Source organism: Bacillus rossius, chromosome 3 (assembly GCF_032445375.1).
Source record: "Bacillus rossius redtenbacheri isolate Brsri chromosome 3, Brsri_v3, whole genome shotgun sequence".
NCBI classification, from domain to species: Eukaryota; Metazoa; Arthropoda; class Insecta; order Phasmatodea; family Bacillidae; genus Bacillus; species Bacillus rossius.
In genome coordinates, this window is record NC_086332.1 from 102348053 (window position 1) to 102374694 (window position 26642).

Below are 26642 nucleotides of genomic sequence, written 5' to 3' on the forward strand. Positions count from 1 at the left end.
AACATTGGACAGTACTAGTGTTACACCAGTACTGACTTTCTTCGACACGAGGTGTTAAGGCACCCTGATGATGTACAATGTGTTGCAGGTTCCTTCTCCGACACGTGCGACCCCATATCGCAGCAGTGCTCTTGTAAGCCAGGCGTGGGAGGCCTCAAGTGTGACCGCTGCGAGCCGGGATTCTGGGGACTGCCGAAAATATCCGAAGGACATGAAGGCTGCATACGTAAGAACTTAATGCACACTTATATTGCTTGTAACATTACAATATTAACTTATTTTATAAATAATTATACCATTTAAATTATTCAAGAACGATATGTTTTTACCTTGGGACATATAACAAAATAAAAAGTTTTTCTTTGAAGCATTTCTCTCAAGGTGATTGTGTAAGTTTTGTGTGCTGTTTTTTTTAAACAATAACATATAATCCCATTGAACGTGATTCCCAAACTTATTTTGAGGTAAATGAAGAAATTTTAAACAAGTGATCTGGACCACATGTAAACATAGTGGAGTCCAGAACCCAACAATGTCCTCGTGAATCGAGATGATCGCTGGCTGAGTGGTGACGAGGCGTGGCGTGTGTTGACAGCTTGCGGCTGCTCGCAGTTTGGCTCGGTGAGAGACGACTGTGAGCAGATGACGGGCAGGTGCGTGTGCAAGCCCGGCGTGCACGGCCAGAAGTGCACCGTCTGCACGGGCGAGAACAAGGTGCTGGGACCAGGAGGCTGCACATCCGGTAGGTTTACTTTGTACACAGAGTTCACTTAAAAAGTTGTTTAACATGCAAATGGACCTATTGAAACTGAGTTTTGGCCTAAATAAACTAAACATACATTAAGAAAATGCTACATTAATGTATATCGTAGACACATATTGACTCAAAACTTATATTCTATTGGTGCTAAAATGCATCCGTCTTTCGATCCTCGCGTTTTTCAGAAGAAAGAGTTTACCTATAAATTTAAGCTGTGCTTTGATTTCATTAACATATTTATGTTTTGGACAAAGGCTTATCTTCTTCCTTGCACTTATATGACTGCTTCATCCTTAAATATAGAGAGGTTAGTCTTTGACATGTAAAGAGCCTAATGTCTTTCTGAAATAATCAATAATCTCACTTACAAAGCGGTGCACCTGTGATATAACTGTATTTTATCTAAATTTTTTCTTGTGACACCTCCTGAATTATTGTCTTACAAAATAAGTCTCAATTTATTCTATTTACTGTGACTTAGTCCTTTCCCACATCAGTGACTTGATAATTTTTTTACCTTTATCCTGATTTATTTATATATTAATTTTATGTAAGATATTTTTTGTAGTGATTTGTAGTTATTTAGTTTTCCTGGTTAAGCTTATGGAAATTCTTTGGTGATAGTGTGACAGTTGATATGAACTTTAAAAGACACTCTGGTTAAGTCCTAGAATATGGCAGATAACTATAAAAGCAAAGTGTCAGTTCAAAATTTTAAACAGTATTTTATTTTTATGTAATTTGAAGAGGATTTTCAATTGAGTTATAAATGGAGAATTATTATTTTTTAAGTGGGAGTAGAAATATTTAGTTCAATTAGTGGACCGATGGTGTTGTGTTTGGGCAGTAAGCGTGCACAGAGGGGAAGGCAGAAAGAGATAATGGAAATGTGTTGGACTGTCAGTCAGCTAGGATCCGGTATGGAGTGAAGGTCGCGGGAATTCACGCAGCGGCCGCAGAGTTTTAAAACATATGAAAATGTGGCCGGGCCGTGGTAAATCAATTTACATGAAACAAGCTACAAAATATTATAAGTGTTGAGTGGTGCCTGCAAAGAGTGCTATCAAGAGTGTCTACAAGGTTTTCGTTGGCAGCTACTATGAGCTGTAAATTGGTTCCCTGTTGGAGCCGGGTGACATAGATGCCAGTAGCTTTGGCTGGCTTCTCTACCGGAATTAACCTTGGGCGGATTTCTGCCTAAGTTCTGAAGAATTTTGCTTAAGGCAACCTGCTTTGCTAACACGCGTAATCTGGAGGTGAGCGCCACATCGGACCTAGTAAGTGGTCTCCCGTCACTGCGAACCAACTTCAGCACCTTGTAATTAATACGCCGTTTTTGATAAACTTTGGAAACTGTTATGAACTAACATTTTAGAACTTACAACCCAACTTGTTCATTGTTCCCCTGGTTTAAAAAAGACCATACACATAACGATTCAAATAATAAACTCCCGAGTTAAAGAATGAAAAATAAAACTGGCCAGCCATATAATTGCATTTCTTTTAAAATCATTTTTTTTCCAAGAAAATATGTTAACTGTAGTTGTGATTTTCTACAGCCCACATAAATTTAAATATTTACAAAAAGCTTAAAATGGTGTTTAATATTTTGTTACTTTTGGTATTTTTTGCTAAATCTTTAAATTGTTTTTAATAACTTGCATTCATACCGGCAAATGTACTTAGCATTTTATGTATAACTATATTTATTAATGGCCAAGATAATGTTCAGTTAAGCGTGTGATGTATGCATATTTTAAGTAGTCATATATTAAGTTTAGTTTTAAAGCATTTTTTTAAAATAATTTTGTGCCTTTTATATATTTACAGTTCACTGCCATTGTATTGCAAGAATGCTACTTATCAGTGATGTTAATTCTAATTTATGCATCTGAAGTTTACTACTGAATTTTATTGAGTTAGCCTACTGTCACTATCACATTGCTTAAATATAAAGTTGATGATAATTGTAAGATGTAATTCAAATGATTAAAGATAAATTAAACTCTGGCTCACACATCACAACACGCAATTCACACACAAAATATTGGTGACACTGGGCACGGAACAATGGCGTCTCGTCCCGTTTGTTTATTAATTTGTTATCGGTATTGATTTTATCTGTGCGAGTTTTTATACTGAACTGAATATTTCCATGTAACATGTGGTTTATCTTTCGTTGTGAATGGTGATTTTAAGTCAATTACGTGACGTAAATCACAATAAGAGATGTCGGACGTATGGGAAAATTTTGTTCTGGACAAATCCGACACCACCAAAGCTGCATGTCTTGTGGTGCAAAAATATCCCGCGGAAAGCCATATACAACAAGTGCGTTACGTAAACATCTTAAACTCCACTCGGCCCAAATCGCTGTTGATAAACGGGAGAATAGTGAATCTTCCGGTTCAGGATAAATTGCAGGGCCTAGTAGAATCTTATATGAACCTCAAAACAATGAACCATCACTCACACAGCCCACACTAGCACAATTCATGAAAAAAATTGGTTGTCTGTAAAGTCGGTTTACGGACGATAGTTTAACGTGACAACGTCATTACAAACATTAATGAAATGATTGCATACTTTTATGAATAAAATTGAATCATTTTTATTTTAATAATAAAAGAATAAATACTTGAAATTATACTAGCAATCAGATTTTTAACATTTAAGAATAATTTACCTTTATTGCCGAAATTGCTGTTGTAAAAACAATGAAACCCACATTAACTTTTCGTTTAAGTATAATTATGAACAAGTTTTCATATAAATAAACTGTAATCAAATATCTAACATATCCTATTATTACTGCACTCGCCGACAGATGCTACTTTTTTTTTAATAATAAAAGAATAAATACTTGAAATAAAATTATACTAGTAATCAGATTATTAAAATGTAAGAATAATTAACCTTTATTGCCGAAATTGTTGTTGTAATAAGCAATGAAAACCACATTAACTTTTCACTTCACTTTATAAACAGTCGACGAAACAGTTCACGTGTAGATGTAGGTTGTGTGCTGCCGCTGTCTTTCTTCTCCTCGGACGCATAGGCCAATCAAGTGGAAGAGAGATAGATGCGGCGCAAGCGTACAATGAGCGTAATGGGACACAGCGTAATGGAACAATGAGTGTTACGGGACACAGCGTAATGGAACAATGTGCGTAACGGGACACTTTTTCGTGCGTGCAGCCGGCGTTCATCTATTTATTAGACGTCACGTCAAAAAATGTTAGTATTCAAGTAAAGATGGCAAAGGAAAACACATAGGTAGGCTTATTGCCGAAATGATATGTGTAGACAATCAGCCACTGTCGGTTGTAGAAAACAAAGGCTTCCGAAAGCTTATTGTATTTCTGGAACCTCGTTATTCAATGGTTTCGAGAAAATTTCTGGCAAATACACTTATACCAGAAATGTACCAAACTACATGTGAGAAAGTCAAGGGACTTTTAGTGCAAGCAGAATACATCTCACTCACATTAGATATGTGGACATCATCTGTTAAAAGATTCGGGTTTGGGTTCGAGATTCGGCAATTCCAGTCAAGGATTTGAGTTAGGATTCGGATTCGAGGAAATCAATATTCGCCCCATCCCTAGTAGGAAGTCATCAATATTTTGAGCTGCAGCCCTTTTTTTTATCTTAAAATGAAATACATAGCAGAGTCTTGAAACCTAATAAATTAGTGACAAATATAAGTGGCCGTGAGACAGTAATGGCCACGAGTTCACCCGTGCCGGACGTGTTTGTTCGCACTCCGCATTACTTGATCAGTGGTTTTGTTCTATTCAATATTAATTCTTTAATTCTATATCAAACTGACTTCTGGGGATTTATATCACCCCAAGAAGATGAAATTGCTTTAGATTTTGTTTCATCTAATCATTTTATCTTGTGAAGAAGATGGGATCTAGCTATGTTTGTACTCTTGAATCGTCAAATCCGGATACACATAAGTTTGAAGATCATAAAATGGATGAATTAATAAAAGCTGTCTAATTACTGAGTACTAAGGTCAACAACCTTAAAGGTTAAAACTTTGTCTTGAAGACATTGCTGGCTGATTCACGTGAAGAAACTTAATGATCAAGCGTGAACTCACTCGTTTAAGAGAATATTTAAGTGAAAGTTTACTGCCTCAACATGGTTATGAAAAATCATATAATCATATACTAAAAAAAGACCACAAGCGCGAAGAAAGCTAACAGTTTGGAATCACTCGGTACCTCTGGTAACGGTACATTGTCTAATGACCCACTTATAACGCAGTGTGAAAACTGTGTTATCATGACCAGCTCTAGTTCCAACCAACGTACCGTGGATAATGACGGTTTTATCGTTGTGCAACATGCACGGAAGCCAACAACAAAGAACAACTCAGATGCAAACGACCATATTCACATGAAAACGCCCATTCAAGTGGGCATAAGAAACATCTCACTCAAAACTGTTTCAAAACCTTTAAAAAAAATAAAAACCTTTGTTTTTAACAAGATATCATCCTATAATTATGAGATTGTTGACTATACATGTCAAAGTGGCAAAACTCAAGACCAAATTTGATACTTATGGGTTCTTTGACATTTATGTCCTTGAGGAGGATTTCAACAGAATTAACAATATAGTGTTCTGGCCAAGTGGGCGCCTTACCAGCCCCTTCTACGGGAAACTTCATCCAGACCAAATAGTTGAACAATGCTTCTTCCTCCTCTCGCTAATGCTGACAATGCAACAACGTCTAGTTCCAAACCACGTTCACCAAACGACTCTGTTTTGAACCTGTCTGAGATGCCCAGAGGAGCACTTTGAAACAACTCTGTGCATTAAAACCTCAAGCAGTGTGTTTTTCTATATCAGAATGTAAGAGTTCTCAAAACTAAATACATATATTAAGTTCTTTGAAAATCTGATAAATACACATTATTGTTATTATTATGATATAATTTGTTTGACAGAAACTTGGTTAAATGAGCTTAGTATGAATTCCCACTATTTCACTGATCAATATATTGTGTACAGAAATTATAGAAATTCTTTGTTAACATTGAAAGAAAGTGGTGGCCTGACAGCAGTCAGTAAATCTAACTTTATATCAACTCAATCTATATTCAATCTTGACTGTCCTGGAATGGAGGCAGTTTGGCTCAAAATTAAAATATCATCTACAAAAACTGTTATCCTTGGCAATATTTACCTACCCTCTCAAATATATCTTAATAATTTATAGTTGTTAAAGATAAACTTGCTTCTAATCAAGAAGATCTAGTGATCCTAGGTGATTTCAATGTTCCAGGTGTCAACTGGTCCAGCAAACAAACTACTCCAGTTTCACATATGCACATAAAAAAACAAAGCTCAGGATCTTTTTAACTTCGCATCAAGTCATGTCCTAATTCAATACAATAAAACTCTAAATCCAAAAAAAAAATTCTTTCAGATCTTTGTTTTACTAACATGAATGTTCAATAAACAATGTGGATGAACCTCTTGTAAAAGAAGATTTATATCACCCTGCTTTAAATATAAAAATTTTATTTAATAGTTTTTCCTACAAGCCAAACCACTGTTTTCCGATCCTATCATACTAGTGACTATCTAGGCATCTACAATGCAATTAAAAAACATGATTGGTCTAACTTTTACCAATCTTACGATGTTAACTATCTTGTGGATCAACTAAATTCTTGTATGTTCAATAATATTAATGAGATCATTCTTGTGATAAATAAAAGAGTATAGAAATACTCTCATTAGTTTTCAAAAGAAGCAATTTAAGCATTGAAGTAAAAAAAAATCGCTATCACAAACTCTATAGACGAAATATCTTTTACTATGATTATTTTTCATTTAATCTGAAAAAATCCAAATATTTCATTAAACGTGATAAAGTTAATTGAACTAGAATGATCAACAACAAAATCAAGAAGAGTCCCAAAAAACTTTTGGAACTATGTAAATATAATGAAAAATGTTTACAATGAACAATACTTATTAGGTATTAATGGTTCCTTATCTTGTGATCCAAATTTACTAGCAAATGTTTTTGCCAAATAGTTTGCAAATGTTTGTCCCAAAATCCCTCATTGTATAGTTTTTAATGTGACAATCTTTCATGATACAATATCTGTTCCTGTTGTATCAAATCCCTTGTATTCTGGGGAATAAATGCTCTAAAATCCTTCATGTTCACTGGATGTGATGGGATTCCAAATTTCATATTGAAAGGTTGCTCACATTTACTGGTTCCTCTACTTGAACATTTGTTTAGTTAAGTCTTTAAACACATGTTGTTCCTGATAAATTAAACATTTATAAAGTAATACCCATTCATAAAGGTGGCACTAAATTAATGCTGTCAAACTATCGTTCTATATCACTTCTGAGTGGTTTTTCAAAAATAGTTGAAAAAATTATATTTTAAATTTTAAATTTCCTAGTACGAAATAGATTATCAAACTGTCAACACAGCTTTAGATTAGGAATGTCCACAACTACTAATCTAATCACTTTTCTAAATATTTATAATGAAGTTATCAGCAGAGGCCAGGTTGATGCTTGCTATTTTTTTATTGCCAAATCATTTGATACTGTGAGTCACACAGTAGGCCTACTATTAAAAAATTTGGAAAATTTTGGTCTTAAAGATAATTTTATTAGTTGGTTCGCTAGTTAACTGAATAATCGTAGTTCTTTTAGTATCCATTAGTTACTATAATTCTACATTTTTTTAAAGCCACCTATGGAGTCCCTCTGGGTGCTACTCTATCATCATTATCATTTAATATATTCATTGATGATATTTCTTCTGTTATTAAATACTCTGCTGGTGTTTCGTTCGCTGAGGATCTTCAAATTTGTCGAAATATTATTTCCCCAAATTACTGTTTATTATTCCAATCTGATATTAATGAAATTCATAATTGGTGCAAATGAAATCAAGTACGTATCATTTAACAAAGGGAAAAAAAATAATTTTTTTTCAAAAGTAAATATCTACCAATTAAGCATGATTACTTTTAAGACAACACTCCAATTCTATTATTCTCTTCTCTAAAAGACTTCAGAATTATTTTAGACTCCAAATTATTTTTTCATGAACATGTTAAATCAGTAATTTCTAGTTCTCGTAGAATGCGTGCCCTCATTAAATACATCACATATGTCGCCTGACATTATTCTGTCACTTTTATATTCATTAATTAGATCTAAACTTGAATATTCTTGTAGTTTGAAACAGTATTAATTAAACTGACATTAATAAAATTAAAAATATTCAAATGAAACTAATTAATCTTATAATTTACAAACAGTTTCCTCATCCTAATTTAGTTTCTCTTTTTGATCAAAGTGTTTACTTAGATGCATTATTTGTAAAAAAAAACTGTTATAATTCTAAAATTAATTGGAAATATTTGTTAGATAACACTGGCCTAGGAGTTTCCTCTTTTCACCGCCGTTGACTTCAACTCTATGTACAATAAAAAAAAACAATGATATTCTATTCAAACTCATAACAAATTATAATAATTATGATCTTTCTGAAACTAATAATTGAACAATAATAACTTATTTTTTTAATTTATGTTGTCTGTTGTTATCCATTTTTATTTGAATTTATTTTTGTTCTTGTCTGTTGTTCTTGTGTAGTGTTTTCATTATTCATGTTTGTATTTTTTGTCCTTTTATCTCGTGCATACCCCTGCAGCACTTAATGGTGTTTATGTGCATGCCACAAATTGTAAATTAATAAATAAATAAGATGCCATCAAATTTTATAAAAAGGTGATGAAAAACTGTGTATTATAATTGAGTTGTTTTAGTATGTACATGCCATTATTTTGTACCAAGCTATCCAAACTATAATTCTGTTTTCTGAATCCAATCGTATTGATTTCTTGAAAAATAGAATATTAGATTAACAATAAATCTTTAATGTTGTAAAAATCCAAACCTCACCAACTAGCTATTTCGTATCAGAATTTCACATACATAAACACCTGAAGAATTTTTCTGGGTGTCGAGAACAATTTCAGTTCCATAGATATTTTCTTTTTGAGGTTGTATGTTTACCTTGAAGATTCCTTTGCATAAATAAAAGAAATCATGAATAAAGTTTGACAAATAATGTTATCCTTTACCAAACACTGAACATGGCCACCATTTTACGGTCTAAAACTCAGCTCAGTATTTACTTACAGTTCAGTTAATTAAATCTCACGGTCACTTGCGACACACAGTACAAATGGCCGACAGACAATTGTACGCTCGGCCTGTGGATGAAAACTTATAGTTGCAAAATGTAAAAAAAAGAAAATGTTCAACAGCACGGCTTGGACCACAAGTGTGAAATTCTTCTCTTTGCAACATTGTTGCCCTTACAGTTGCCCAAGTGACAACTAACATAGTGACCTAGGAGTCAAGCTTCCTGCGAACTGGGAAGAAACTTCACTTGTGACACCATCAACAACCAATCAGAGAGAAGCTTACGATTACGACCAATGACATCACTTTTTGGTCGTGAAAACGGACCATGATGCTATGCAACTTCTCCCACAAGTGATCAATTTTCCCACGCATAAAATATATATTTCTCTCTATACCACTTACGCAAATGACAGAATTATTGCCTCAGCCTGTTTTCAAACCAAGAACCCTACCAAATGATACAAAACTAATTAGTGAAATCACTTAAAAACTTAAATGAGTAAGCAAAATAAAGTAAAAATCTCTTCAAATGTCTTTTTCACAATAAAGTAAACACACCATCAGAATTATTAAAAAGCATTAAATCATGTTCATAAAACATGTTACAATTGCATGAATACTTCTCAAAAGAATAAAGAACTGATATTTATAATGATGGAAATCTTAAACAAGCAATATTTCTGGTTACTTAGTAAATCTTCAATAAAGCCATTTACAAAGTGGGTAGTGCAGTAATCTGGGTTGCTACATTGCCCTCATATGAGTTTATTGATTTTTTTATGTGGTATGAATTTAATATAAGACCAAATTAAGTATATTTCTCCCATTGCCAAGACACACACATGTATATGTAAATATGCAGATGTTAGTATGTCGACAAACTGAATATCTCACTTTAGTGTTCAGTTGCTGTTGAATGTTTACCTGTTGCTCAACCTTGTCCCAAACCCTCTCACCTGCAAGAAATAGTTACCCTTTAATTTGTTCTAATAATTTGGTCGAAGATCTGCTTTCATCGAAGCAGTCAGGTGAGCAAATTGATCAGGTCCGCCCATACCAGGGACACAGCCAAGGAGGGAATCAAACTGCTAGCTACCCTCCAAAATTTTAAAAATGTAAGAAAGACCACGGTTAGCACTTTTAACTATCATTACTGAAAATAAAATAGTTTCTATTAATTACTAGGGACAAGGTTATGTGGTGAATTGCGATAAAACCAAAATAACACCGCAAAGCATGTCAACACAACATATAACAAAAAAGTGCAAATTAATACACTATTTAACACCGAAATTTAACTAGAAACATTAGATCAATCAGCCTTTAGACACAAAATCATTTAATGTAATTTAGTTAGCATGAATTTTGTACTAAAATGGATTGGAAAAAATTAATATTATATTGTTTTAAATTTCATGTCTTACATTAGTAATAATTTTTACATTAATGACAGCACATGTTTCAAACACAAATAAAAAAAAAATTATTTTTATTTTTCTGAGTATTTGTGTTCTAGACATACTTGTTAATAATGATTTTGCTGAATAAGTGCATTAGGTGTCAATCGGAATGAGATTATTTTGGTAATGTAAGTATTAAGAAATATTTTATTTTCATTTTGTTGAATAATACAATTATTTTTAATTAAGATAATCTTTAAAACTAAAAACAATAACACTAAAATATCATGTTTAAAAAATGAAATTATTTAAGAAATAAAAAACAAAAATTATGTCCCTATTAATAACATGAGTGACCTATTAGAAAATTAACTATAAAATCAACCTAGTTAAACATAAGTGAACCTATTAGAAATTTAATGTGTTTAAAATTATTTTTAAAAATTTACTTTGATAAAACTGTATAAAATAAGTTTATATAGTCATTAGAATGCTCTTGGCCTTTCACTTCTCCTCAAACATGAGTCATGTATGCTGGGTACTGGGCTACCAGACTCACTTGGGAATACACAGGTAGGAAATGAGCCAGTTTAACGTTCTCAGAAACAAGAGCTGGAATGCCATCATTATCAGAACCCTCATAGTGTAACAGCATGTAAATGTTATTGTGCTATTTTTACAAACATTTATTAATTTAAACTGGTTTGGGAAAAAACTATTTTTAAAAAAAAAAACAGTTTTTTTTGTTTAAACTATGTATGTTTTTTTTAGGTTTAAACCAGGTTTTTTTATTACTTTAATTATTTAGGTTCTCGCTGTGTTCAAATGAAAGCCAAACAACATCCCACTTTCTGCCACTCATGTTGAACCCGAAAAGTTATAACATCAAAGAACTGAAGTCCAGCAAATTTGCACATCTGACGGGGACTTAACCATAGAAAGGGTATTTCCCCACAGGAAGAGGATTCTCCATAGAATGGATTTTCCCCACAGAAAGGATATTTCCCCACAGAATAGGAATTAACTATTCAATATTTTTAATTTTAGAGTATTTATCTGGGTATGATTTACAACTTATTCAGATAATTTAATTGATAAGATCTGATTAGTATATAATTTTTTGTTACTGTAAATCACATGAAACTTTAATGACCAAACTGTCATTGTTAGAGTGGAATTAGACCTTTCAATATAACAAAATTAAGATATTCTATTTGAAAATACTTTATTTAAAAATAAAATTAAAAATATATATATATTTTTTTTTCAAACCACTTGGTTTGAACTATGGTTAAACAATCGTTTAAATCAGCCAACACTGCTTTAAAAACATGAATTTTTATGACATGCCACATGCTGTATTTGTTTTGTAGGCTTTTCACGCAGGATAAAATTTGCTAAGTATGCGTCAGGACTAAACATTTAATTCTTTAGATCAATGCAACATCATCACGTAAATTTTTTAACCACAGATTATAGTTACTGAGGGAAAAAAAAGGAAGGTTAGTTATTGTCATCAAATGAAACGAAGCATCCTGAATTTTAAAACTCAGTTAGCTCTTAGCTGCATCCGATTCAGCAATCTTTCTCTTTGATTGCCAATGTATCCTTGGTTGTTAACCGCCATCTGCATTGATAGGTTTGTTTGCTTTTTTGTGGCAGCGGACTCCACCACTCCGGTGCCGACCTCGTGCTCCGAGCTGACGTGCTACTTCGGAGCAGTCTGCGAGGAGCAGGACAGCCACGCCAAGTGTGTTTGTCGATTTGTGTGTTCGGAAGACTTCGACAGCATGCAAGTTAGTACCTCGGTGCTGTTTTCTCGCTCTTCTTTTGTTGGTTGGAACGGCAGGTATGGCCCTCAGCCCACCAGCTCGTCATTGAAGCAATCTCGGTTTGAATTGTACTTTGCCTGATGTAGAAAATGCGTGGACCTTAAGTGTAAAAATTGTATACTCCTACATTAATTCAAATATGGTCTATATTAAAGAGAGTGTGGTATTTATTAGTAGATTTGGTACTCGTTAACATTTTTTTTATTATATAATGCATTTGCAACATCACATAAACGTATTATAAATGATTTATTTTTATTATTATGAAGTATATTATGAATTATAATGATGAAATCAAATTAGAACTAAAGTATATCATTCTTTAAACAACACAATGGCGTAACATTAATTGTGATTAATAATAAAAGCCTTCTTTATTAGGGGCCTGTGAGTATTCCAAAAATATTCTATATTCATGAATAGTTTGATAATCGATTTGACATTTAAAATTTAATGATATTTTTAGAAATTATTTGTCACCAATAGATAGGTCTGCACCATACGGGACTCATTATTTAAATAAATAAAAAAATAAATTAGGTTGAGATGATTTATTGAGAAACTTACATTTGCTTTATGCAGTATTAATCATTATGCACAGATTGTTTTTATGTTCAAGAATAATTTTCAAACTTACAATTACTTTTTTAAAAAAGTATTATGAGTTTTTTTTTACATTCCTTTATTTTACACCTATTTATAATGGTTTCATGTTTATTCCTCTATTGTTTATTTCACTGTATTTTGATCAATTTATCCCGGACTCCTGTGAACTATAACTGTTGAGCATGCGTGATGGCATGCATGAACTCTCTTCCAGGCGGTCTGCGGAAACGATGGGCAGACTTACGGCTCCGAGTGCCAGCTCAAGCTATTCGCGTGCCGCTATCAGAAAGATATCGTGGTGCAAGCCCTCGGCCCTTGCAAAGGTATGTTCACAATGTAGCCGCGAAGGTTTGGGCTCGATCTAGATGCTGGTTGACGTCAGGGAGTATGGTCGGCTCAGTTTCATCCTTACCTACTCAACTCCTTGGAGGGTGTTTCAGTCCCACTCATCTATGGACTCAAAAATTTTATATGGAGATCCTGAGCTCATCACAACCATTTAATGACTGTTCACACTGATTTGAAGTAAAATTTAACTGAAGTTGCCATCTTAGTTGTATTTTATTATATTTCATTCTGTAGGATTATTAGGTCCGAGTATCAACCCCATATTTTTCACAGGTGCAAAAAATATTTGTGCTGCTTATCTACCAAACATTTTTGAATTTTATTTCTATTGCTGTAAAAAATGTAACCAGTCTCTTTATTTCCTGGTCAAAAGCATTGTCTTATTTTGATGATGATCATACTTGGTACTGGCGCAGAAGTTGGTACGCTAAAGAATTTTTTAAACATTTGCAGCATAGTTGAAAAACTGTTTACAACATAAACTTAGTAAAATAATTATTAGCATAATTTGTGCATATTCATACAGTTTTAAAACTCATAGTTGTTCAGTAAATATGTCAAATTATAGCTTACTTATGCATAAGGGGTTATGGTTAGAAGACCTATTTTCAAGGTCAATTTAATTTAAGACATGCTACCTACAATATTTTGTCACACCACCCCCTCGTAGTTGGTATCCCTACCTATCCTTAAGGGACACTGACCAGTGACCACCACAAGCAGGTGGTGTAACGATGGGACAGTTAAGTAGTTGTTAGTTGCAAATATCACAAGCAATAGTGTAGAATGAGCAAAAATTCTCACGGTCTGACAGAAAGTATTTCATTGCAATGTGCAGGAACAGCTGCAACTTTAGCATCAGCATAGATTATAATCCTAAGACACATAGGACCAATATTGATTTTCTGTTTATTAAAAGAACAGCTGGGTAACAAACAGTAATAACAAACTTTATAATTAAATATAAATATCCAACATCATCTGACCATGGGCAGGGGGTGGGCACAGGGCCGCAACTAGGGGGGGGCAAGCGGGGCATACGCCCCGGGCGCAAAGCTGTGGGGGCGCCGAAATCGCTTGCATTGTAATTCCTACTACAACTGGTAAATGGTAAAAAGTTTTTTAACTTGCATGCCAGGAATGTCTAATCTGATTTACAATATAACGTCTCAACATATTTAATGTACAAGTCTAGTTATTATACGGACTACTTTATGGACATAGTGGGTTCATGCATGGAAGGTACAGTAGCACAGAAACTGTTACATGTAGGTATGGAAAATGCTTAAATAGAACCATTTTTCCGTGGGAGGGCCCCCCGGACCCCCCGCTTTATTGGTGTGGTATGTGCATAAAAAGAAGGGGGGGGGGCGCATGAATCCATTCATGCCCCGGGTGCCAGTTGCGGCCCTGGGTGGGCACATAGCAACTAGCAGTCTCTCAAGGGTAGTGTTTAACAGGCTCGCCACTTCACATATGTGCATCATAAATAAGTACAATTGATAATTTACACTATCTATTTTCCTACAGCACAGCATTAATGGGTATACCTGAACTTGTGTTACCAATGTACCCTTCCCCATAAATTTATCAGATACATTTAAATAATAATATTACTACTAGGATCACATGTATCTCAAGTACAGTTTTATTACCAACAAAATTTGCACTTATTTCACAATTAATAATGTGATCTCCAAATTATACAGCTACCTAACACATCCATGTCACACCAAAGCCAGTATCCAAAAATGAGTGTACTATATATATTCAATATCATTCATATGTAGGAAATTGCCCAGTTTATATATATAAGAAATTATAAAGCACCATAGTTATCACTCAATAAAACACAACCAATAGCTTAAATATGTCCACAGGTCTATTACCACTTTTTTCACAAACTGTTATATCCCCAAAAACTCATCATTATGACTAACTAGAATTAATTTTATAACTGTGGAAACAGATAACTTCTCGATAATTATGTTATACAGCTTTTGCTCCAGTAAATCATAAATATAATAGACTAATTACAAAGTTTTTATCATAGACGAAAATACCTAATTCCTATCAATGTTATAAAAATAATCATCAAAGGCAAACATTGACACATTTGGCAATAAACGATCACTAGAGACCTGAAAAAAGTGGGGTTATTTTTTCTCAAAAGTGGTGTTATTTTGCCAAAAATTCGTGATATAAAAGCGAGGTTATTTTATTTAAAATTTATTTTTAATTTGACATCGTGGATGTTTCAAATGAAGTATTCTAAGTATTCTGAAGTATGTCTGATTATTTGATTAAACAAGTGTTAAGTATTTTTACTTTTGAATACATATGCTGATAACACACAATTGCATAGAAAATAACAAATTTAAATCATCATTTAACAAAGTAATACTTACTGAATACAAGAAATTTCACTAAAGGAATTTTGTCATAGAGCACTTTAAAAATGGAAAGGCTAGTAAAAGGGTAGGCCTAGACCTACGATGCTAAATCATTTTATTGCATTAGGATTTATTTTTACATTCATTCTGCATTCAAAGAAACCAAATAAGTTAGTGTCAATGTTTGTGGGGTAAAAAAAAGTAACATAACCTAAAATGCTACAGAAAAAGTAAGTTGGGCCTATTTACTCTAATACCACAGTAGAGTGGCCTATTAACATCAAGGAAATTAATTCACACACTTTTTGTAAAGAAATTGCGATGTCATATTTTTGTACTTTGAGTTTTGTCTACTTCGAAGCAGTAAAAATACTAAATAAAGTAGGCCTACAAGTTACCAACTTGCCACCATATTTTTACTAAATAGGCTTAAGTTACATTATATTACTTTACTAAACACGTGTGTATCACAAATATAATAAATATTTGGTGAGTAATTCGCCGAAATAATTTTAGGAAACACTTTTAATATTGCAGGTATGTTGTGTGCAGATCGAGGCGGTGTTTTCACACATTGCAAAATGCAAAAAAAGAAACGGAGGAGGGTGGGGAATGAGTTGTGTTATACCCAGCCTCGTGAAAGAAAAAAAAAATTATGCCTTCAGCTTATCAATGTGTATGGACATTGGCATTATTTTTATTAAAACAGCGAGTTTTACCGACTCTCCGACATGGTTAGGCCTATGCACTGTAGGATCTAACAATACGATATTTAATGACCAAGAATTAATAAAAACAGAAGAGCTTAACTCAGAATGCAACGGGGAAAAATCCTACCTTCAACGAACTCATTTAACCATGACTTTAAATGTGGGACTTCTAATTTTTCCAGCGGTAAATTTGCCTTGGCGAATGCCTCTGTCGTTTTCATTGCCATGTGTTCAATGTCGATTTTACGTTGATTTACGCTTCCGAAATTCTCGACAACAGACGTCTGGATTTTCCTTTCAGAAGAACCATTCGTGTATTTTCTTTTAGAGTTGACATGTTTTTCACTTTTTGTGTGTTTTAAAACGGAATCTTTCCTCTCAAATACCACTCTGCAGTTGCAGTATTTACACATAAGCGTTGACGCATCTGACGCATAAACACCGGCACTTTTGAATTCGTCGGCTCGTTGCCGTACACTGACTGGAAGTTTTGGCATCTTTATACTTATAATAACGGCATGAAACTTTAGATAAATCACTCGTATGCGACAATCACGTCAAAACCCAAGAAGTGAAATCTGAAATGGCGATCGTTTCGCGTCGCGTGTGGATGTTTTACTCAAAATCGATTAGTCGAACTTATTTAGATACAGCGACTTAGAGAACACGTATATCAAAGAAAACGATAAATATCGATGTATTCAATAGGAAATATCGCCAGCTCGTAAATTCGTTAAATGAATCGTGAATTGTTATTTGTTTATAACAAATTCGCGTTATTGACTCAAAACATTAAAAATTGTGTTTCTACTGTTAAATAAAGAAATTCGTGTTATTTTTCGGGTTTATCGCGATCGCGAATTTTTCAGGTCCCTACCGATCACAAATTATTAAAGTTAATAAATTATTAATCATGCTTTCTCAAAGGATGCCATGATTTCTCAGTAAGCACAATTCAAATGTTTTACCTCCATTAACTGCACTGACAAACCTGAAAATAATCAATCACAAAATATTAAAGTTAATAAATTATTAATCATGCATTCTCGCATTTGCCATGTTTTCTCAGTGCAATTTACCTGAACTTCATCCCATGCATACAATCTAGCAGGATTATGCCACAAAAAACCTGATAGAAAAAAAATTTACCATGTTTTATCACATATTCGTCGCACTGTTATTTTAGGACATCAAAATTTGGAGAAAAAAATTTCAGGCATAAACTTTGCATGATGTTTTTAGATTCCGAGCACTTTTTTGTAGGTAGTTTTCCCGTATAAAACAATGTATTTTTAAGTTGAAATCTAATGTTCATTTGGATATTACCGCTTAATTGTTTAATTAACAGAAATACGAAGTTGCCTGATGTGATGTGTAAATTTTCTTTTAGACACGTTTTCAAACGCTATAACCTTTATCTTTTCGTCTTCGTCACCACTGTGTACCACTTATAAAAATTCTAGCCAGCACTAGTATCATTTATGTTTGGGTATGTTGATTGTCATATAGACCGCGCGCACGTAGTCGAATATCTATACAGATAGCTCACCTATTGTATGCTTTTCGTGCGCTCTATCCAATGCCGAGTTAACTACATTTGATAGCCCGTGCTTTATCGTGATGTGTACTACAACGATAGTTATGCGTTCCGACTCACGTTCGCGTTACAGTTTTGGTTTTTCTTTTTAAATTTGAACAAAATGTTTTTGTTGCATGACTTATTGATTTAAATTGTCTGGCGTGCATTTGTATACTCTACTTTTTAAATAAAAGTACTTTCCATGCATAGGTTTTGTTTTTACAAATAATTTTACCTTAAACAAAATGCTTTTTTCGCATTATAGTTGCACCCTTGCTTTTCAAACTTTATTTTTATAAAATGTGCAACGATTATGCGATAAAACAGGATACTGCAGCCACCACTAAGGAAAATGAAATTTTACAACTTACTAAGAATGACGTCAACTTGTAACAAAACCAGCAAAAGGTTCCCAACCTTAAAGAATATTTCACAACTGCTACTCTCTCGAAGCCACGTACAGCCAGAAACGCTGACACCAACCACAGCAACGCCCTCAGTCAGTTGCGCCCCTCGGATGAACAGCTCGCCAGGGGCAGCTCCTTCCCATGACGTCACGAAATGGCCGCCTTCCACTGCAGTAGCCTCTTGTCATGCCGAACAGCTGCCAGGCCTTCTAATTGCAATTGCCAATTGCATCACTAAGACAGTGGTGCCCACCATCAGTGTGATAAATGCATCTCTTCTGTCAAAATGCCTCTGCTCTCTTGATAAACTACAGCAAGCATTGTGTAACTACTCTTCCAACACATGAAAATTATTCAAGAAGTCACTACCTCAACTTCCCTATTAGTTTCTCTCTTCGTTACGAAACATCGTAACGAAGAGAGAAACTAATAGGGAACCATAAATAAAAAAGTTTTAAGCAAAAATCCATAAAACTTAAAAATCTGTTTTCGATATAACATTTTTTCTAATCATTTTACAAAAAAAAATGATATCAGACCATTTTTATAGATGGTGTTTTCAGGAACAATTTTTGTTATAAACATATTTTAATTTATTTATTAGTTAAGGTTTTACAGCGCTGCAAAACAAATACTATTCTTCAGTATTCATAACTATACATAAAAATAAAAATAAATATTAATGATTTGCCATAACTTTTAATCATCTTGTTATTATTTGTATGATAATATTTAAAAATTTTGATAATGCAATTTTGTTATTAATTAATTATTGACTCTTCCCCACCACCTACGAGGTAGAGTCTGGAGGCGCGTTGTTTTTTACGTAGTATCCCTAGTTGGCACAGTGGCGTAGCCAGGATTTTTGTATGGGGGTGTTAAGAAGCATGTATTAAAGCGGGGGGTCCGGGGGGCCTCCCCCGGAAAAATTTGGATTTTAAGGTGTAAAATAGTGCTATTTTAGCAGTTTTCGGTACTTAAATTTAAATATTGTAATGGTAAAAATTTTATTAATTTTAATATGAAATTTGTTTGAGTGATGAATAAGAAATTAATTAAATATTTGGTGCTAAGGGGGGGGGGGGGGGGTTTGAAACCCTAAAACCCCCCCCTGGCTACGCCCGTGAGTAGGCATAATCCACGGTGATTTTCTAAATCACAACTACTCTGTCCTCGGTCTTTTTGATGGACCAGGCTGCGGCTCAGCATCTGGTTGGCTTTCTATTTCTATATTGAATGATTGAGGGAGAACCGGAGAAGGAACTGGCGTCAATGTCGGCGGTTCATCTTCAAAATCATTTTCTTCAATTACAGTAATTTCGAGAGCTCCATTATGTTGCTGCAAGTCTCCCCAGAACAATGGAAGCACACTGCAGCACATTTCAGGCATGCTTTTCGACATCCACACATCGCTCCACAGTTTCCTTTGCATCTGCAGAAAATTCATTTTAGAAGCTCAGGGGGTGCTGGAGGTTTAGAGCTCTGCACTCGCCTCAATATTTTTCCACATTTTTTCCAGCTCCAGTCTTCAGGATAGTTATAATTACCAAGCCATGACTGGACCTTATGGTAGACTCGGAAGCTGTGAAAGCGAGCTGTATCTTGTGTTGGAGGAAGTGAAGATTTAAATTAAATGTACTCTTTGTCACTGACTTGGCGAATTGTTTATATCTTAGGCTGTCAAGAGAATTATCATCTTTATTACCACCATATAAAGAGATATAAAAAAACTGTTCACCAATGACAGTGAGCAAAGCAGGGTCAACTCTCTTGTTGAGGAACAACTTCAAAAAATGTTATAATAATAATAATAATAGCAGGCAGATGTTATTTTATTCCCAAACGGTCACTTGGGTATTTTCTACCTGCGCATTATTCTCGGTAATGACACTCTCAATGATTTGAAATTATTTTAAAAATCAGTAATTCCAAAGTTTTGTGATGGAGTGTCAAATCAATAATAAATTAATAAAAATATTGCATTGTCAATAATTAAAAAGATTATCATAAAACAAATAACAAGATGATTAAAAATGTAGTCTTAATGAAGCATAGTGTCCAGTAAAATTCAGATTCTGTGTAGTGTACAAGGCACATGAATCACGAAGGCTGGCAATGAGATGTGATGTGGACAGAGGAAATGTTTCCCGGCACCGACTGGCCCATCAAGCGGTCGACGGCACACCGCTACACGGAGCCGGAGGACGTGAGCTCGCCCCTCTACAAGTCCACCCGACACCTGCTGGTCCCTGAGCCGCCCAGCCACCGCTTCTACTACAACAGCCGGCCCGAGGAGACCAACAGCCTCACCTCCGCTTCCCTGCATCACCTCACCCGGGGCAAGAACCTGGACAACAGTGAGTCCCTTCCAGCCGATCTCCATGTTCACAATTATTTATTTTAACGATATCAGTGCCACTGAATTATTTTTGATCCATAACATGCTTGACAGTTGAAGAGGTCACATCACAGTAGGTCTAATTCAGCCCCTGGCTGGCTTGGCAAATTCTCACCATCAACAGAGACATGACAGACAGAGTTAAGTATTCTAAGCTCTTTTAATGTCCATCATCTCGTGACACTAAACGATTAATTACTTATTTTTATGTACTTAGCACTTCTAGGGGCACCTAAAATGTGTGCTATATATTTGTGTTATCTGTTCGTATTTACTATTTGATTTGTCTTGTGACAAAGCAAAATAATTTCATGTAAATAACGACACTGTATTGTTATTCAAACAGAATTAAGATTAATGTGTATACGTAACTTGTTCATGTAGCCTTTTTTAATTGGTCAGATACTTCTCTGTTCATTATGGTTTTTAAACAGTTATTAATATTTTTTTTACAAACTATGTCTTAGGGAATGTAAATGTACTGTTAATCTAGTTTACTGTCATATCATAAACGAAGTACGTGTGAGTGATTGTTAGAATCGCTCAGGCTGTATCACACGGGTGTCATGGAAAGTAACTGTTGCGACTGTGTGCCAGCTTGCACGGCGTTGGTGTGGACTGCCTGACAGCGTGTGTCGTGCTGCAGACATCTACTATGCGGCGGGCTACCGACCGACCCCGGCCACCATCAGGGTGATTACGGCGCTGTTGGGCGACCTGTGCAAGGTGGACGCGGACTGCGAGGTCAAGTACAGTCAGTGCGTGGCCGGCAGCTGCATCTGCAAGGATGGTCACGCCGAGACTCCGGACAGGCAGGAATGCCTGGGTAAGTTCTGCCCTGGCTCACGACTCTAAGCTCGGTTCCTACAGGACTGAGGAAAGCTTCAGAAACTGAAAATTTACAATTTACAAATGAGAAAACCAACACTTGAGGTTTTTTACTTTAAAACTACATCCAAGGACTTTTTCAGCTTAACATTTTTTGTCAAAATGACTGACCATGAGTTAACAAATCTTTTACAAAACTAAGACACAAAAAATTTTTACTGTTAGGTACATATTTTAATTCTAGATATTAATAATACAAAACAATATTACTTATGATATCTCTCAATAACTTAAATAAGATTAGTAACTTAATGTCACAAGTAGTCTGATTATATCATTAATATTAAAATATCCCAAATGTGTTTATGGAGAATCTCAAGTAACACATCCCCAAGAATGGTCACTTCAAGCACAAATAATTTTTTTGGCAACAGAGGGAGCATTAACTGTCTTAATATTTTCAGTCCATAATAACCATAACAACTAATATTTTGATTTTTATTTTAGGTAAATTTTTATTAATTAATTATAAATAACTTTATTATAAATTTAGATACATAAGATTAACCGCACATATTGCTACTAGTTTTCGTAACCCTTAAAAATGTGCCAGCTAGAAGTATTTAACCTCTAACAGTGTCATTGATGAAGCCAGAATTGTGCGTGTCCAGTATTAGCCTATGGTAGGGACAGTGCAGGAACGAGGAACTGCTTGTTTCACAGCCAACACACCGCCTCTGCAGCCAACAGTGGAGTTTCAGGCGTGCGTGTCGTCACCGTGCCACCACGGCGGCAGTTGCATTGACCTGCCGCAGGGACAGTACCGGTGTCAGTGCACGCCACAGTGGACGGGTGCGCAGTGCGCAGAGCCACTTGTGCAGCGAGGTCAGTCTAATCACTGAAGATGGTAACACAGAGGAGGGATATCCAACAAAAAAATCAATGGCCTGTAATAAGAAACCATCCAAGGATATGTCAGAAGTCATTTTGGGAAACCACTGGAAACCAAAATCAGAATTGCCTTGCTGCAATTAAAACCCGAGTCCTCTGGAATGTAGGTCCAGTGTCTCACCATTAGTCACCTTCTACTGCTTGCTGGCGAGGCAAAGACTCGTAGGATGTGTAACTTTGTGGCTGTACTTAACACTGACATATCTGCATCACCAATGTTGTGCTCTCTGGAGTGCAAAGTAGTGTGTATGTTCACTGATGCATACTTCATGAGAACGACATCATGTTGCTTACTGAGCTTAGTGACATCAGGCACATGGCAGTTTGTTATGGAAACCATTATTCAGCATATCAAGGTAATTGTGAAGGGTTTTTTTGCTGTCATCTGCATCACAACACAACACTCAGTTGTGTATCCTAAATGTAAATATACATTTTTATATCCTACATTTATATGTTTAATCATAAAATGATGAATTTGTGTCAAAAATGGTAATCTTTTTCAGATATGGGCTAAATTTCACTCACTTTTTATGTTTGGCTCATCATTGTTTCGCAGAGAAAATGGTTCGTTCAAACATGCTCAATGCATGTTTTTAATAGCTTGACAGACATACAGTAGTGGAAAATGTTTTTTCACTAAATGTATTTTGAAGTGCATCTACTTTCTGCATGTAGAATAAGATTTTAAGAACCATTACACTGCCCGCAGGATAACTTGATGCTTGGGTAATGTCACAAACGTTCAGAAAGCTTGTAGGGGGAAGGGGAGTAAGCTGGCATAGTATACACAAACCAAAAACATTGAGTCTATATTATAGATTAATAAAATCACTTAAAAAAACTGAGAAATTCCCAGTTCTTCGAATGAAAAAAAAGAGTAGTGTACACAACCAAAAAAATTAACTTACAGTCTATTATTGATTAAAAATAATAAAGTCACCAATTTACTCGCTCTCCTCAAGAATTTCAATTCCTTCCATTTCATCTTCGGTAGAGTTTGAATCTTCACTGCTACTGTCTACACCGTCAAGTGTAATAATTATTTTGTCAATTTCAATGTCAAAACGAACATCCTGGCTGTAATACTCCTGCTCTAATTTTTCAGCATGATTACAAAATGGAACCTAATCTTCTCTTCCCATGCTCTCAAATTGTTCTTCGCAAAGTCTTTTCACGTCATATATTTTGAAGGACACATTTTTTGATGCAACATTACCCTTAACTTTACCCCATATACCTTCAATGGGATTCAAGTCGGGATGGTAGGGTGGAAGTCGGAGCGGTGTGTGACCAAAACTTTCAAGAATCTGGTCGACGGAATACACTATGTGCCGTGGCTTATTTATCTTAACAAGTTCGTACAATGTTGGCTTCAGCATGTCTTCAGTAAATGAAATTTTGTTTTCTCGCAGCCATTTTTTCATATCATCTTTTTATGACGAAGATGTTGGTGGTTTGTTTACGCGGACATTGTGATAGGATGCATTATTCAATACCACGACGCTGTTTGTTGGCATGTTTCGTACGAGTTTTTCCCTAATCCACTTCTCATAATTGGTCTGGTTCTTTTGGTGGTGGTAGCCACCAGTAGCTTATGTGATTTCCACATAACGAGGGCATTCTGCACGAATCCATCTTTACCGCCAGCATGTATCATAATAAGGCGTTGCCGTTTCGCTACTGGCCAAAGGACACCGTTTAATGTTTCATCTGCCCAGCTTTTTTGTTGCACATGCGAGTTTAACACATACGATTCATCTACATAGATTATATTCCTGTTTTCATTTCCGAAACGCATAATGCTCTGTATATAGTTAATTCTTTTCTGCCTGATATCATGCTTTTCGATAAGAACGAGGCGGTGAGATTTCGTTTTACGCCACTGAAAGCCTAACTTTATCAGAATTTTACGAAGGGTTCTATCGTAACCTTGAAACCCTATCTCCATCTTCAACTTCTCCCTAAGCTTTGGCACTGTTGGCGCACATTTTTCTGTGATATAAAAGTTATAAATTATCCTACGAACTACTCCTTCATCATACCCATCCAGTTCGTATTTTGAAGACTTTTTTCTTTTTTTGTTAGGTGTCTCGAACAATCCTTCACCATTTTGTTAATGAGTTGACCTTTTTTTCTTTATACGTTGTACAGTAGCACGAGAAACTCCCGTTGCTTGTGCCATGCGCAGTTGCACACGTTCAAGAGGAATAGATAACGACATCACACCATTCCGAGCTTCATTTTCCATAAAATTTAACACATTAAACACTACCTCTCGCGCCTGCGAATGAAGATTTTTCTGTTTAATTTTGGATAACGTAGGCGGCATTTTTATATTCAGAACGTGGGGTAAAAAACGTCACGAGAGAACACTTTACAAAAAATAACTAGTATTTTATACATTACAACAAAGAACCACTACTGCAAACTTGTTGATAGCTTACGTTTAATATGTATTCTGTTTACTATTCTCTGTTTAGCTATAAACATGAAACATGTCACGATAGCACGTAGCGGACTGGTCAATGTTTTCATTCAGGGTGGTATGCGAAGTGAAAGTCTCGGAATACGTTCTCTGCGCATGCGCGCTGGGCCTCCCTCCCCTATATTCCCCAACCCGCCCCTCCCAGGCAAGGCTACCGTAACGGTCACTCAGGCATCATCTTATTCTACGGGCGGTGTACTAATTCCTAGAACACACTAATAAATGTATATGTATAAAAATTATCATTACAAGGTGTTCGATGATTTAAATTTTACAACTTTTTAAACTAACTGCATATAAACTTGGACAGAAGGCTTTCATGAATAGAGTAACATATCTTAGCTCCTGTGTTAAGGGTACATCTGCAGTGCTTTAACCCAGATTCCAAGATATTAAAGGAGTGGATGTGTAAAAGTAACATTAACGAGAAAATTAATACTGATGTGTGGACATGTATTAAACAAAGATTTTAATATTTTTTCAGCTTACCAGATACCTTCGTTCGATGGTCACTCCTATGTGCAGCTTAAGAGACTGAAAGCTTACAACAAGCTGAGCCTTGAAGTCGAATTTATGACCTATGCTAATGATGGCATCATTATTTACAACCAGCAAAAGTTTGACGGGACAGGAGATTTTATATCACTTGCCATTGTAAATGGGTAAGAAAACTTCATATCAGTATTATATGCTAAAGCAATGAATTATAATGCTTACAGGCTTAAGTCATTTAGTCCTCGTTAACATAACCAAAGGCAAACACATCCTTATGCTGCAAACAGCACCAGTTTTCTGCAGCCTGATCTATGTTAATACAGTGCTACAGGTACAATCTAATGAACGACGCCCCCACTGAAGCATGTATGTGTACATGGACATTGATAATAAGATTTTGTCTTACAATTAAAGCTTACCTCCATTCTTAACATACAGGCTGTTTCCAAATATTTTTGTAATACATACCTAGCACACAGTTGCAATGAAAGTTGATTAACTTGCTAAATGTTTTCTATATTGTTATTTAGATCTCGAAAAATGGTAGCAGTTACCATGGTGCGACTTCCGGAAAAATTTTATATGGTTTTTTGTTTCATGATCTATAGACCCCAAAACCAACGTCAACTTAAAAGTTTTTATATATATTATATATATTTACATATCTATCAAATTTTTATCGACATGATAACTTTCATAAATTTGCACTAATCACTTCAAAATTAATACATAAAATCTAGTAATGGAAAATCTCGATTGAGTTTGTTATGGGCAAAATCTGATCAAAAGGATAGAAATGGGGAAGGTTTTTCGAAAAAAAGAAAAATCTCTATAACTCCCATAATATGGTGAAATTGCTTCCGCTTGAATGTATTATAACTTGTAGCAGTAATACCAAATATTTTTTTTCTAAATACATAAAAAAGGGTTGAAGGATAAAAAATTTTATAACTTCCTTAGTAGGGACACAATTGAATCCATTCAAATTATTTGTAAATTCTGTAATTTTTATCTAAATCTTTTGTCTGAAAAATTTTTGATAAGACGAACCATTGCTGCAGGGGGTTGAAAAAAAAATAGAGGGTGGAAACAAAAAAATATATATAATTTCCGACTATTAAATCCATTCTTATTTACTGTGAAACTTAATAATATCATTAACAGCTTTCGCTCAAAATAATTTTTTATATGAACAAGCAAGGGGTGGAAAATAACAAGGGTTGAGGGATCTCT

At 34.9% G+C, this 26642-nt stretch overlaps 1 protein-coding gene across 1 annotated transcript in view; it reads left to right on the top strand.

Moving 5' to 3' along the window:
• The window catches only part of LOC134531353 (agrin-like), a 946059-nt gene that overhangs the window by 846400 nt on the left and 73017 nt on the right, over positions 1–26642 (top strand). The window contains exons 17-24 of the mRNA XM_063367052.1: positions 89–226; positions 596–742; positions 12037–12170; positions 13027–13135; positions 20385–20606; positions 21294–21473; positions 22199–22360; positions 25399–25576. Of these exons, the coding sequence (XP_063223122.1) occupies positions 89–226; positions 596–742; positions 12037–12170; positions 13027–13135; positions 20385–20606; positions 21294–21473; positions 22199–22360; positions 25399–25576 (1270 nt within the window). The remainder of the gene's footprint in view (positions 1–88; positions 227–595; positions 743–12036; positions 12171–13026; positions 13136–20384; positions 20607–21293; positions 21474–22198; positions 22361–25398; positions 25577–26642) is intronic.